The 15,462-nt window shown below is 47.7% G+C and overlaps 1 protein-coding gene across 8 annotated transcripts in view; it reads left to right on the forward strand.

Annotated features, from left to right (window-relative positions):
• The window catches only part of BCAS3 (BCAS3 microtubule associated cell migration factor), a 602,771-nt gene that overhangs the window by 275,588 nt on the left and 311,721 nt on the right, over window positions 1-15,462 (forward strand). For all 8 annotated transcript variants that reach the window (XM_061605390.1, XM_061605386.1, XM_061605382.1 and 5 more), the window contains 2 exons: window positions 13,947-14,071; window positions 15,186-15,351. In XM_061605390.1, the coding sequence (XP_061461374.1) occupies window positions 13,947-14,071; window positions 15,186-15,351 (291 nt within the window). The remainder of the gene's footprint in view (window positions 1-13,946; window positions 14,072-15,185; window positions 15,352-15,462) is intronic.

Below are 15,462 nucleotides of genomic sequence, written 5' to 3' on the forward strand. Positions count from 1 at the left end.
TCTGCCTTTCCTGGGTTTTGGGTGGCTTTGTTTTTTTTCCCCCTTCCCCCTCTTCGTTGTTAGCAGTAGCGGCTGCCTTTTTTCTCTGTTTTGGGGCCCGCGGCTGCGGCTCCCTTATCTCGTAAGGCGCAGTGCTCTCTAGCCTGCACCTCGGGCTTCCTGTTTTCTTTCTGGGAAGCTCCTGCAGGTCCTGACCGTCCTTTTAGGCGCACCCTCGCCTCTGAGCTCCGTGATCGGCAGTGGCAGCAGCAGCCCATCCCCCCCAGTTCGCTCTGCGGCCTTTTCTCCCTTCCACGTCTGCCTCCATCTATTTCCTTGCAGCAGTTAGAGCTCCCATAGGTCGCCAGCTTCTCTCTAATCGGCAGTGGTTCCTCCTGGCTGCCCAGTCCAGTTCTAGCTGCTATTGCTCCTTTCTCTCCCGTCCGCCATTTGTTTTTCAGTTTCCCCGCCTTTTTAGCAGACTCCAGTTTTGTGTCTTACCCCTTTTTCCCGCCTTTTTTGTTTATTATGTTGTCGTTTCCCCTCACCTCTGGGCAGAATTTTAGTGAATTTATTTCTTTTTTATTCAGTTTACTTTTTTTCATTTAGCAGCTGCCCTGAACCTTCCATGCTGAACATAGTAGCTGCATAGCTTGCACAGGCCCTTTAAAGCGATACCACACCTTCCCCATTGTGCGTGTGTATTTTGCTGCGTGGGTGCCATACTGAAGCAAATTTGTTTAGTGCATAGCCTGCACAGTGCACACTAGCGATACCACACCTTCCCCATTGTGTGCGTGTATTTAGCTTTGGTCACACTATAGCACAAATAATTTTTCCTGGCATACTGATTTGGACAACATACAATAGCACTTGCACCTTCCCCATTGTGTGTGTGTACTTAGCTTGTTGGCACCCTGTTTTGAGTAGTGCAGTACCAGTACCCACCTATTTTTTGGTGCCATAGTGATCCAACCTCTCTATTCCCTCACTTCATGGGCGTAACACTGCACCTTCCACACTGTGTGCGTGCTTTTCGATTGTTACATGGCGGATCACCAACCAGAAGCACTGCAGACCTCTGGGGCAAGTCAACAGCGCAATGTCCCTGTACCACACAAACCCTCGAAGCACAAGCATGCCAAAGCTGTCACCAAGACTAAGCATCTGTCTGCCCACAGCGTTCCCAAGTGGGCTCGCTATGCTTCTGCCCCAGTCTTAGATGAGACTACTCAAGAGGCATTGCCTGCTCTGTTTCAATCTCCTACCGGCTCATCAGACGACGAATTCCAAGGCTTTCCTAGCCAATCATCATGCCACTCTGAAGTTCCTCTAGCTTCTCTGCCACCACCGGTGCAGCCACCTCCACAGGAGCATGATGTATCCTCTGATTCCTCCACAGGATTGCAACTGACCCCAGAGTTTCTGTCCCAGCTACAAGAAGTACTCAGGTTCCTCTCCCAAGCTCACCCTCAGGCACACCTATCGCTTCAGCCGGCAGCTACTCGGCAGCCCACTTCCACACGAATACCTGGCCCTCACGATGAGGTCCATCCTTCCTTGCCTAACCCATTTGACATCTCTAGAGGCAGATTTGGCGGCGAACCCTCAGGCATGGAAGAACTTTTCCTCCCTTTTGCAGGCAGATCCTGATGAATGGAGCGGAGACTCTGATCTCGAGGAGGACTACTCCTATCATCTTTTCAACTCGGCGGACTACCTTCCTCTCTGTCGCAGAGTGTTGGACACTCTCGGCATCCATCCCGCGCAACCACAACCCACTGCTCCACCCGTTAAGGGTGCCAGGTTTCTCAAGTCGCCCAGATCAGCGGATCACTCAATTCCTGTGCCGGACCCCATCAACAAGCTGGCCAGGGAGGAATGGGTCCACCCACTGCACCCACGTCGCTTCTCCCCGCTAGCCAACAAACTTTACACTTTGGCCCCAGAATTCATGTCCTTTGTGAACGTCCCTGGGGTAGACCAACCAATTTTGAACTTAGTTTGTAGGTCCCTCCTTCGAAAGGAAGGCAACTCACAGTTCAAAGACCCCTCGGAAAGACGGCTGGACTTCGCGCTATGTAAGAATCACGATGCTTCCGCCTTTTCTGTCCGGGCCTCCACTGCCGCCTCAATTTTCACATGGGCTTCAATGATGTGGCTCGATGACCTCTTGGATGGTCCCAATCCGGATCCAGTCACACTGCGAAAGGGCCTAGTCAAGCTTCATAAGGCAGCTGCATTTGTGGCGGACGCCACTTTAGACGCGACCCACCAGGGAGCATGGGCTCTAGCTGCAGAAGTAGTCACTCGAAGAACCCTTTGGCTCCAACACTGTGAGGCCGATGCCACTGCCAGATCCAACCATGGCTTCATACTCGGGGTCTCTGCTATTCAGGGAGGACGCACTTAAAGTGGTCTTGATTGACCGCAAGGACAACCGAAAGCCTACCTTGGCCACAGCCGGAAGAGATGACCGCAGGCCTTTTCGATGGTTTGCCCCATACCGTTCTTTCCAGCCCTTTCAGGGGGCAAGGCCTGGGGGGCGAGGCTGAGATGCCTGACCTTCCGATTTCCTCTCCTCTAGGGCACCCTGGCCTAGACAGCGCTTCCAGGGCCGACCCCAGTACCAAGGCCGACAAGCCACATCCTCCTTATATGGCAGAGGAGCTCGTCAGCACAGGCAGTTCTGATGCCATCTCCATCGGAGGCAGGCTACTTCTCTTCACAAGTTTCCTGGGTCAGAACCATCTCCTCCCACAGATACAACATAGAGTTTTGGTTGACACCTCCAGACAGATATTGCCCCACTCCCGTCTCCAAATCTCGTGGGAGGGTCATGCAGGATGCCTTACATCACTTACTCAACATAGCCGCAGTAGAACCAGTACCACCAGCAGAAAGGTCGCAAGGTGTCTATTCCGTTCTGTTCGCGGTTCCAAAGTGAGACTCCTCTTGGAGGGCGGTCTTGGACCTCAGATTCGTCAGCCACTTTGTCAAGTATCGCCGGTTGAAAATGGAGTCACTGGCGACCATTGTGGAACCTCTGCAACGGGGATTTTCTCGCATCCATCGACCTGAAAGATGCTTACCTCCACATCCCGATCTGTCCTGCCCACAGACGATTCCTGAGGTTTTCGTTAGGCCAGCACCACTTTCAATACCGGGCCATGCCGTTCGGTCTAGCGTTGGCCCCACTAGTGTTTACCAAAGTGATGGTTACCCTGGTGGCCCTCCATCTACAGGGGGTCCATATTCACCCCTACTTGGACGATCTCCTCCTTCAGGCACGCTCCAAGGACCAAGCCAAGAGACAGCTCCAGTACACCCTAGATGTTCTCAGCTCTCATGGCTGGCTAGTCAACATCGAGAAAAGTCATCTAGACCCAACCCAGCGACTCCAGCATAATAATAATAATAATAAAATTTTATTTGTTAGTCGCCTATCTGTCCGACTTAACGGACACTCTAGGCGACTTACATAGAATAAAATATACAATATACAATCAACACATTCAGCAATTTAATCTAACACCAAAAACAATAATTAAAACATCAAGAAAAACTAATCCTCCCAACGTTCTTAAAGGCCTGCCTGAATAGCCAGGTCTTTAAAGCTCGATGGAAACTCATCAGGGAGGAGGCATGTCAGAGATCATAAGGGAGGGAATTCCAGAGGGTGGGGGCCACAACCGAGAACGCCCTCTCTCTGGTCTGCACCAACCTAGCTGTTTTGATTGGTGGGACCGAGAGGAGGTCCTGTGTGGCTGATCTTGTAAGGCAGCCTAATTGATGATACTGGAGGCGGTCCTTCAGATACACTGGGCCGAAACCGTATAGGGTTTTAAAGGTCAACACCAACACCTTGAATTGGGCCCGGTAAACCACTGGTAGCCAGTGTAGATCTACCAACACCGGGGTGATGTGATTCTGGTGGCGGCTATGCTTAATCAAGCGTGCCGCCGCATTCTGTACCAGCTGCAGTTTCTGGACCGTTTTCAAGGGTAACCCCACATAGAGCGCATTACAATAGTCTAAGCGAGAGGAAACCAGGGCATGTATCACTTGTGGGAGCAGATGTACAGGAAGGTAGGGTCGCAGCCTTTGTATCAGGTGTAATTGATACCAAGCTGCCCGACTCACTGCCGAAACCTGAGCCTCCATGGACAGCTGGGAGTCAAGAATGACCCCTAGGGTACAGACCTGGTCCTTTAGGGGTAATCTTACCCCATTAAGTATCATGTCGATGTCTCCCAACCTTCTCTTGTCACCCACGAGCATCACCTCGGTCTTGTTGGGGTTCAGCTTCAGCCTATTTTCGCCCATCCATCCACTTACGGACTCCAGGCACCTGGACATGGTCTGCACAGCCAACTCTGGTGAAGATTTAAATGATAGAGCTGAGTGTCATCCGCATATTGGTGACACTGCAGCCCAAAACTCCTGATGATGGCTCCCAGCGGCTTCACATAGATGTTAAATAGCATGGGGGAGAGGATAGAACCCTGTGGTACTCTGCAATTGAGAGGCCAAGGGTCTGAAACCTCATCCCCCAATGCCACCCGTTGGTACCTGCCTGAGAGATAGGAATGGAACCACCGTAAAACAGTGCACCCCATACCCAATCCCTCCAGGCAATTTAACAAGATACCGTGGTCAACATCTGGGAGCAATACTGGACATGGCTCGAGCCATGGTCTTTCTGTCTCCAGAGCGTATTTCCACCATCCATGCCATGGCAACCTTCCTGACGCAATGCTCAAAGGCGGACGTCATGTTTCTGGCAAGAGTTCTGGGGACGTTAGTTTCCACCATCCACATCGTCCTGTGGGCCCAACACCACACTCGACCTCTTCAATGGGCCCTTCTACCTTTTCAGGCAGACATTGCCAATTCCAGCCATCGTGTGATCCAGCTGGAGCCATCGCTGCGAGCATCATTTCGCTGGTGGGCAGTGAAGACACGTCTCAGCAGGGGTACCCCGTTCCAGGAGCCAGACAGAGCCATAATCACCGCAGGTGCCAGCCTGACCGGCTGGGGAGCCCACTACAATTCCAGCTTCGTCCAGAGCGGAGCAAGGCCAAAATATAAATTGGCTGGAATTCAGAGCCGTCCACATGGCCCTTCGACACTTCCAGCCACTGTTGTCCCTGCAGCATCTGCTAATCCGAACAGACAACACATGTGTAAAATCACACCTGAACTGGCAGGGAGGCACCAGGTCTCAAGCTCTCCAGGCAGAGGCAACCCAACCCTTCGACTGGGCTGAGACCCACCTGCTGTCAATAAGGGCAGAGCACCTCAAAGGGGAGCTGAATGTGGCCGCTGATTGGCTCAGCAGGCAGCATGTGAGTCCGGGAGAATGGAAACTCCATCCGGGGGTGTTCAACCATCTCCAGCAATGGTTTGGCACCCTCTCAGTGGATCTCTTCACCTCGGGCCACAATTGCCAGCTGCTTCGTTATTTCTTGAGGTACCTGGATTCAATGGCAGAAGCAGTGCATGCGCTGACAGCACCCTGGCCAGAGGGTCTCCTCTATGCCTTTCCACCAATTTCCCTCCTGGGCAGGACGTTGACAAAAATGTGGCACAAGAGAGCTCAGCTCCTCCTGATAGCCCCATACTGGCGTCGCTGACCTTGGTTTTCGGACCTCCTCTCCCTATCAGTCACAGACCCCTGGACACTGCCGGTCAGGCTGGACCTACTCTCCCAGGGACCGATCTGGCACCCAGACCCAGCCTGGCTGAATCTGATGGCCTGGCTTTTGAACGGCGGCACCTAAATGCCGCAGGATTGCCTCAAGGGGTGGTTGACACAATTTTAGCATCTAGAAGACTGTCAACAACTCGCATATACCAGAGTACTTGGCTTGCTTTTTCCACTTGGTGCACCTCCAAGGGCTTCCGGCCTTCTGAAACCACTGTACAGCAGGTTTTGCGGTTCCTATGTAGAGGGCTCAGAATGTGACTAAAACCGAACACTTTGCGTCGTCATGCTTCCACTATCTCCTCCATCCTGTCCGTTTCTTCATCGGCCGTTCCTGTGGGCTCTCACCCACTCATCAAATGTTTTCTGAAATGGGCCGCCCGCCTCTCTCTGGCTGTGCATCACCATTTCCCTTCCTGGAGTCTTTCGAAGGTCCTACAAGCATTACAGCGCCCTCCATTTGAACCTCTGGCTTCAGTTTCCCTTCAACTGCTGTCTTTCAAGGTCTTGTTCCTGGTCGCTATAACATCGGCGAGAAGAGTCTCTGAGCTGGAAGCCTTGTCATTGGCCCGCCATCTCTGTGTCTTTCATGAGGACTCAGTGGTGTTGCTGCCAGATCCATCCTTCTGTCCCAAAGTTGATTCGATGTTTCACCGTAACCAGGACATTGTTCTTCCGCCATTCTGCCGGAAGCCAGTCCACCCATTGGAGAAGGCCTGGCACCCGCTGGATGTTCGGAGGGCCCTCAAACTTTACCTTTCTCGCACCCAGGACATCAGGCTAACTGAGTCTTTACTCGTATCCTTTCACCCTAGGACCTTGGGGAAAAAGGTCTCCAAGTCCACCTTGTCCTGTTGGTTGTGAGCTTGTATTGCTCAGCAGCCACCTCGGCTGCCTTCGCAACCAACACACCCCTTTCTGATATTTGTAGAGCTGCGGTTTGGTCTTCTCCGAATTCTTTCGTAAAACATTATAAGATTGACCGTTACGCTTCTACCGATGCCTCCTTTGGGAGGCGCGTGCTGCAGCAGGTCCTTTCCGACAAGTAATCAGTGGTGGTCCCTCCCAATCTGATGGCAGTGTACCTGAGGAAAATGGTCCATTGGCCTCACCTGAAGGGTGATTTTCTCAGGTAGACTGACGTCATAGCCCTCCCATTTGGAGGATATCTGGATATTGTTCTCCATGGTCATATTATTCACGTTCAAAGTTTCCTTTGTGCACTGGTTAAATTCAGTCAAGACCTTTATATCCCGGTTTCATTGCATGTTATTCTCTAGTATTGGGGTGTGATTGTGGTGCTATTTTCCTTGCTGGTTGGCGCGTTGGCCCCTTTTGTTCTTCTCAGATATGCCACTCTGGACTCGTCGCAAATGAAACTGGAAATAGGAGGGGCTCAAAGCCCCAGGTCTTGACTTCAGTACATTCTTGCCTTCGGATGCTAGGTGGCAGTAGTACCTGATATGATGTCAGTCTACCTGAGAAAATCACCCTTCAGGTGAGGCCAATGGACCATTTCTTGCTTGACAATTTCTAACTTTCCCTGGTTCATGCTTCTCGCATTCCATGTTCCTATTGTGTACGTCGTACAACTCTGGACTCTCCTTTCGCATCTGTGCACATCAGCCTCTGGGCTTCCTTTCGGGTTTGGCCCAGCTGCATCATTAGTCACAGCGCTACTCGTATTTGTCCTTTGTTCTTCCCCAGTAGCTCGATGAGTACCTTCTGACCTGGGGGTCTCATCTTCCAGCACTATCTTGTGTTGCATTTTGGATACTCTGTTCATAGGGTTTTCATGGTAAAAGGTATTCAGAGGTGGTTTACCATTGCCTTCCTCTGAGTTTGGATGCATCTTAGTATGGTGTCTCAGCTTTGACCATTCCACCTTGGGTGCCTCTGCCAGGAGTCTAGCCTCTTGGTCTAGACTCCTGACGGCATTGCTCTCCGCTTCTTCAGCACTCTCAAACCCCCTCACCACGTTAAGGTGTGCATCCTAAAGGGGGGTTTGTACATATAGGCACACATAAGTTGACTGTGACTCCCTCTTGGATGTGCATTTATAGGCAAGCCCAGGTTTGTTTCTGTGTAATGTGTGAAGCAGCCTGCAAAGCCCTAAACTGCATGGGATCTGGGTATGACAAGGACAGCCTTCTGTCCCACAATCAGTCCTGCTTTGAGGCCCTGACTGGCTGAGCAAGTGGGCCAGTGGAACAGGGACTTTTTAGTGGTGGTGCTGGTCTCTCAAGTGCCCTCCATAGAGAGGCCCATACAGCTATGTCACTGATGCTTCTGGTGCTTTTTGAAGACCAGTTTCTTTAAAGAGGCCTTTTGTGGGACGCTGAACTGATAATCTGTTCTGTTTGGTGATTCTGTCGTTATAACATTTTATCATGCAGTTTGATATTGTCTTGATTGGCTGTATCTCTGTGCTGTTAGCCATTTCAAGTTCCTTTTGTATATGGTGAGCATGGTAGAAACTGTTAAAATAAATAAATCCCACTGAGACCCACAGGGGGCCTTGAGTGTTTTAACTTGGACCTTGAACACATGTGAATTCTGCTAAATTTTTGCCCTGTAGATTTTTTTTAGAAAGTCAGATACGAATAGTCTGTAGCATTTGGGCTTAATGAACAGTAATGAAATCCTGTATAACATATATATGTGGGTGTTTGGTTTTGGGTTTTTTTAACTAAGTGAGACTGTAAAAGGAATGAATTCAAATTTTGGTTTGTGGATGTGCATTCTTCAGATTCTGTTGACTATACAGAACACTTATGCCTTTTGGCTCCCCCCCCCACAATTGAAATAGCTTTAATCTTTAGACATAATCAGCAAACTGAAATAAATTACAGGGAGCACAGTGCAGAATTTCCACCACCCCCTTGCCCTACTCAAGAATAATTAACCATCCCAGACATAAGCAAAAATACCTTGATAACAGCAGTGGCTGTTCTTAAGAATGTCTTATTCCAATCAGTAATGATTTTGCGCTGCACATTTCCCATGAAAAGAAACATCTACATACTACTCTTTGCGATGTTTGTTCTGCTTTGGGATCTGAATAAACTATTCCTTTATTATGGGGTAGGAGCAGGGAGCAGCATTTTCAGCCCTGAAAACCACATTAATATTATCATACAAGCCAGGTCACTAGAGCTAACATGTGAATTATAGACCTGTGTGATTAAAGCAAGGCTTGCCTTCTATTTTTGTTACCTGCACACATTTCACTTTGTGAACAGTGAGTTTGCTCATGGGTGAAATGTGATTTAGGCCAGAGATGATACAATTATATCACCATCATCATTATTATTACACTTCTGTTCATCTTATATCATTTTAAAAAGAAAAAAAACTTGTGGCTTAATCTGCTGCAAGTTTTAGTTCTCATGGTTAGCGTTCTTGTTTTTTTTAAAATTGAGGCCAAACTATTCTATTTATTTATATTTTTATTTATAAAAATATTTATAAACTACCCTCTCACAAAATATCAGTGCATAACAATACCTAAATGTATAAAAAATAATCAATTAAGAGCAATACAGAACAATCATTAAAGTGGCTAATCAAAAACAAAAATTAAACAGCTACATAGGCATGTTGACAAAATGTTCTTCAAGAGACAGCTGAAAGTTAAAAGTGAGGATGCTTGCCAAATCTCTGCTGGAAGAGTATTCCATAGCAAGGGACTAGCAACACTAAATGCCCGACTTCTAGTTGAGGGTACATGGGCCTCTGGGACAACTAACAGTGCTTATCTGAATTACCTTAGTGATCGACCTGGGATGTAAGGGCTTCAGCAGTCCATAAGGTATCCTGAACCCAAGTTGTTCGGGGCTTTGTATATCAACAAAGAACCTTTTAGCACCTCTGAATACCATAATTTACAAGGCCTCATGTATGCATGCACGTGTGCAGAGCGGGCATTACGAACAGAAGAAACAGAGTGTTATTCAGTGCTAGTCCTACTCAGAGTAGTAGTAGACATGGCTAGCTTAGGTTCATGAATTTCAGTGGGTATGCTCTGAATAGGAATGAGTTAAATACCACCCTCAGCCGTCACCTGCCTTTCACTATCTTTGTTTCATTTTGTTTCATAATACCATCCTTTTTTTCATATTGTGCCCTTCTGGGTTGTGGTGGTGGTGAGAGGGTTGGTTTATAGCAGGGTTGGGGAATCTTTGGCCCTCCAGATATTGTTGAATTTCATCTCGCACTCATGTACCTCCTATTAGCATATTTTTAAAAGCACTTACAAAAAAATAAAAATAATATATCCCTGCTTTCGCTCCTCTCCTGCTTCTCACTTAAGTTTAACCGCAAGAGCAATCATGTTTTACAAGGCTGCCTTTTTTTCTGTCTACAAAACATCATTCTCGAACTGAAGATGTTTTGGCACTGGAAGCCAGGGCTTCAGTGTGTGCCGGAGAGGACGTTTGTTTTAAAGACGTGGTGTAAATAGAACATACTTTATTCCATTTCCTTTTAAAACTGTTTATACTCATGTTGTGAAAAATCATAAGTCTTTGGGGGCATCAAGGGCTTGGGAAGAGACTCAGCAGAAGTGACCTTTCCGCTTATTGCTGGCTCCTGGTTAACTGCAGGAGATACAGTGAAACTCGCCTGTGGGAGTCCATGTGATCTCTGGGCTTGCACAGTGTTAAGGTGCAAATGCATCTATTGCGTTGCACAGATCCCCCCAAAACTGTGCTGCTGGCATTCACATTTTGGTGGGGGATTGGAGGGGGGAACAGATGAAGCTACAGCTAGTCCCCCGTGTCTCCCTGCTGGGAGTGAGGGGCTTGGTAACATCCTGTATTTCCAGAGATTTGTTTTACATCTTCAGGCCTAAGGGCCGGATGTGGCTTTCCAGGCCCCACTGTCTGGCCCTCGGGACTCTCCTCAGGCAACGCCCCTCACCAGCTCTGCTTGGCACCCTCCTGACATGCCCTTGAACTGGGATAATGCCTCTTGCTCCTCTGGATGGAGAGATGGGGGCTGGGAAGGGCTGCATGGAAACCTTTGACTTTTCCATGGCAGGAATGTTGCCTGTGGTGCAAAGGGGAGAGCTGCAGCCATTGCTCCACCCGCTTTTGCCTTGGCGACGCTCACCACTGGCATACAGCCCCCGGAAGCTTGCACTTCAGACAGTGTGGCCCTAGAGCTGAAAAAGGTTATTCACCTTTGATTTGTATAAAAATGTATACCCCACTTTTTCATGTCTCCAAAGGGAAGCCGCTCAAGGCACCCTACAAAATACAAAAACAGGCACTATTTTTTTACCCATCATGAAAACACAATCACCAGACTAAACACAACATCAAAGGAGAGCCAAAGTGAATGGTCAATAAGTTAAATTCAACCAACAACTGAATCAAAAGCTTGTTTAAAGATAAATGTCTTCAATTGCCTGTGGAAGAAGGTATAGGAAGGGAATAGGGAAGAAGATAAGCTCACTTTTTGGAGTCCAACCATGAGGCAAGGCGATGTGCAGGATTTTGTATTTTGTTAAAAGGGGCAAAACAGATGATAGATCTGGTCCCAGTGCTGAAATTGCTGGGAGGGGGTGAAATGCAGAGAGGCCCTGCCCCCTTACCTTTTCTTAGTCCCCAGATGCAGGTTGTGGCTCTCATGAAGGGCCTCCTACCTCTTCCCCTGTATATAACAGGGATGCAGAACCTCCGGCCCAGGGGTCAGATGGGGCCCTCCAGGCCTCTCTGTCCAGCACTCAGGACTCTACCCATGCCCCACCACCACCTCAGGCCACCCCCTTCACTGGCCCTGCTCCATGCCCTCCTCAAGCAATTGTTGCTTGGCTAGAATGTGTCTTTAAACTGTGACAATACTTCTTCCTTGACAGGATGTGTGTATAAAGCTCTGGCTTTTGCCTGGCCGTAATGTAGCCTGACATACAAAGAGAAGAGTGACATCCATTGCTCTGCCCACTTTTCCCTCTGGTCCCGCCCACCACTGGAATAGGGCCTCCAAAAGGTTTTCCACGCGGGAATTAAGCCCTCAGGCTGAAAAAGTGTCCCGCCCCTACCTTCTTTGTAGATACTGCTCTGATAATGCCATTTTGCTCACCTGGAAGGAGGCTAGAGAGAGGAAATGAGCCTAGCATGTACAAAGGCAAATTTTACATTTGGTCCTCCGCCTACTTTTCTCTCTGGCCCCTCCCACCACTGGCATGGAGGTTCTCCAGAAGGGAGTGCGGCCCCCAGGCTGAAAAAGGCTCCTCGCCCCTGTCCTATAATTTGAGCACTACCCAGTCCACGGGGTGCAATTTCCCTGCTTGTTGCCTGTCAAAATGCATAAGAGCCACAGAAAGATCCGTTTGAAAAGAGAGTAAAATTCTCTAAGCTTTGTTCTCTGTATTTCTTTCAGCCATTTGTGGGACATTCCACACCTTCAGTTTAATGAGCCAACTGCTTGATTCTAGCTGCCTCAGCCTATAATTCTTTAGTCCCAAATCATGTTCTCCCCTCCCCCAGTATTCAACACCGTTTCTGGCACCATGATCACACCTTCCCATTAGCAACACTTTTAAAGGAAACAGATATAACTCAGTTCCACTCTTTAATGTGCTTTCAGCTAGTGCCTAGTAGGGATGGACAAAGTAGCCTGTGCCAATTTTGCATGTGTTTTTTCCTCAAGTCAGTTCTATCCTGTTTCCATATTAATTTTATCACAAAATACATATTTAAATTAGTATTTTATATCAACATACACATTTTTGTAAACATATTTTATCCTTCAAAAAAGTGCACATTGGGTTGCATTCCATGCCAGTCCATCTCAGGGTAGGTCAACTGAAGTTAATAGACATAAGTAATGTAGGTTCATCCATTACTCTGAGTAGGCCAGTTGGATACAACCTATTTTTGAACGTATTTTGGCACATTGGGTTGTCTTCAGTGCTAGTCATACTCAGAGTAGACCCACTGAAATTACTGGACCAAAGACAGCTATGTCCATTCATTTCAATGGGTCTACTCAGAGTAAAACTTTGTTGGGTACAACCCACTGTTTTGGCAGCAAGAACTAAATTACAAAATTTGGGGGAGTGTGAACTCTGAAGGATAATTCCATTTTTATCTGCACTTTAGCCTGGGAGCTGCTCCGTGAAATCAGTTCACTTCAAAATGCAGACCAAACAAAATAGTCTTCCAACCCTAGTGCTGAGCTACAAGTCCAGATGGCAAGTGCTCATTTTCTGAACAAGAATGATAAGAAGTGTTTTTTAAAAATGGGAAGAGCCAAGGAAATAGCACATGCCTTCCATTGCACCTGCATCAGGAGTGCTTCCGGGTGTCACCGTCTGTGGCACGCTTGCTTCTCGCATGCCTTTGTGGATATTGACTCCATTTCTTATACTTCCGCATGCTTGTCCATATTTGCTTGTGCTCTTGCTATACATGGAAAGCTGATGGTTTGGTGGGTATTTGAATCAGTGACATATGTATTGAGGGGGATGGGGTTTGGAATCGCTTTCAAGTAAGCATAATGCTAAAATTTGGAACGGGTGTTGTTTTTTTAAGCACTCTGAAGTTTGGACTCTTATTTGTATGAACCTCTCTAAACAGCCTACTGAAAATTCCCAAAGTCATCCTTTAGTGGATAGGGGGAAATAATTGTTTGAATCCACATACATCATTGCATGTGTCCCATCCCATCCCCCTTGTACGGCTTTTAGACACAAGAATGGAACCATAACATGGGGAACAACCTTCAGCATGTGAATATCCCAGGGAATATCAGGCAGCTTTGAGGTGGCATATCCACTGCTATGATTAATTGGTGTGCCCATTTCTTCTTGACTCCAGCAAGACTACCCCCCTCCCCAAATTTGGTTCATATAATTACTTAGGGAGCTAATTTTGACAGCTGCTAATTCGTAGCAGGTCCCAAGATCAAAGCTACCATTTTCTCCATACTCTTCCCATTGCCTCTAGTTCGGCAATGGGGACAGGAGGAGAGAAGAGATAGCCTTGAGGCTGCCAGTCACCAATCCCTACCGTAGCCACTGAACAAGCAGTCAGTCAAATAATTGAGCTATTTTTGCTTTATGAAAGGAACATGCTAATTTTGCGCTTTCGAAATGCTGAACAGCCACAGTTCTGTCTGTAGATCTTATCGATTCTCAATAGTTCCGAGAAAACAGGTTCCCTAGCCTGATATTGCATCTTAAGCAAAACTCATGCTGGTGAACTACTTGATAATAATTAGTGTTTGATCTTTGTCTCCCCCCCCCTTTGCATAGCAAAAGCAAGCCAGCTCCACAAATTTCACCCAGCAAATCTGTGGGAGGAGAATTCTGCGTCGCTGCCGTCTTTGGGTCATCAAGGTCATGGTTCGCAAGCAACCCAGGTCTTAAAAGAGAGAAAGGTTTGTGTATTCAGAAAACAGCGTATGTGTGTATTATTATTATTATTATTAAGTATGTGTGTTACTACTGTTATTTAGTATAATATAATATATCACAGAGCTGCCTTATACTGATGTGGAACATTGGGCCAGTCTGAATTTTAACCGGATGTGTGTGTGAGAGACAAGCAGGATGGCGGGAAAGACAGAGCCAAGGAATAACATGAGACTGATTGCTAAGAGGTCAACCCTGTGCATGTCTACTCAGAAGGAAGTCTCATTTTCAGTAGGGCGTACTCCCAGATTAGCGGCTATAGGATTGCAGGTGAAAACAGCTTTGGATTGAAATGGTTGGGCTATTGTAGTCAGAAGACCAGAGAACTAATATTTTACATTTCTGTAATCTGGTACAAAAAAAAGCCAATTTACAAATGAAAGGAAAGTGGAAAAGTCGTTACTCTGAAGTTTCTTTTGTTTAAGGGTGTTGTGGCCGCAGAATAAGTTTTATCATCAGCTGTGGAGGAGGGAGTTAAATCCAGGAGCAGCCAGTGGGAGGGACATACCATCAGAGCCAATCTGACACTCCTGCTGGTGCACCCGCACAGTGCCAACCTCCCCATCACCTTGGCCCTATCCTCCTGGGAAGCCACAGCAATGCTGGTGCTTGTAGGCCAGGAGTGTGCCAGCTCCCCTCCTTATCAGCTGCTCCTGGTTAAGTCTGCATATTTATTTATTATATCCTGCTTCATACCCATTAAAGCAGTGGTGGCTGGTGGTCATTAGGACTAGTAGGGGAGAAGGCAGGGAGTCTGAACAGTAGGTGGAGCCAGAGCCAATGACAGGCAGAGTAAACTGATACTTCTCTTCTCCCCATCCTCCTCCCTGGTGAGTTCTACAAGGGCAACAACTGAGACTAATGAGGAGGACAAAGCTGACAGGCAGTGCCACTTCCTAGATCAGTTGGGATGAAGAAGACAGGCCACGTGGGGGTTAGACTGAGGTTGGTAGGGCAGTGCCCCATTTGCTCTAATGGATTGCAGTGGAGGCTGCATTAAAGGATAGGAGGTGGTCCATTTGTTGATGAATAAGATAAAGTAAAATAAAATATTCCTTCAGTCTTCTTCTTCACCAACAGATCAGTCCAAACAGTTCGTTGTGGAGTCTCTGTACATTATCAGCTGCTACGGCACTTTGGTGGAGCACGTCTTAGAGCCCCGGCCACTCATCACCGCCCCAAAGATCAGCGATGACACCCCACTGGAAATGGTGACTTGTCCAAGGGCCAGCTGGACACTTGTTAGGTAGCCCACTCTTTCTTAATCCCTGCCCTTGCTTCATTTTGTGCATGGGGTGGGACAGTACCTCCCAATCTTTGAATTCTTATCCAGGCACCTCCCTCTTTCTGAGATGTC

This window comes from Rhineura floridana, chromosome 21 (genome assembly GCF_030035675.1).
Source record: "Rhineura floridana isolate rRhiFlo1 chromosome 21, rRhiFlo1.hap2, whole genome shotgun sequence".
Classification (NCBI taxonomy): domain Eukaryota; kingdom Metazoa; phylum Chordata; class Lepidosauria; order Squamata; family Rhineuridae; genus Rhineura; species Rhineura floridana.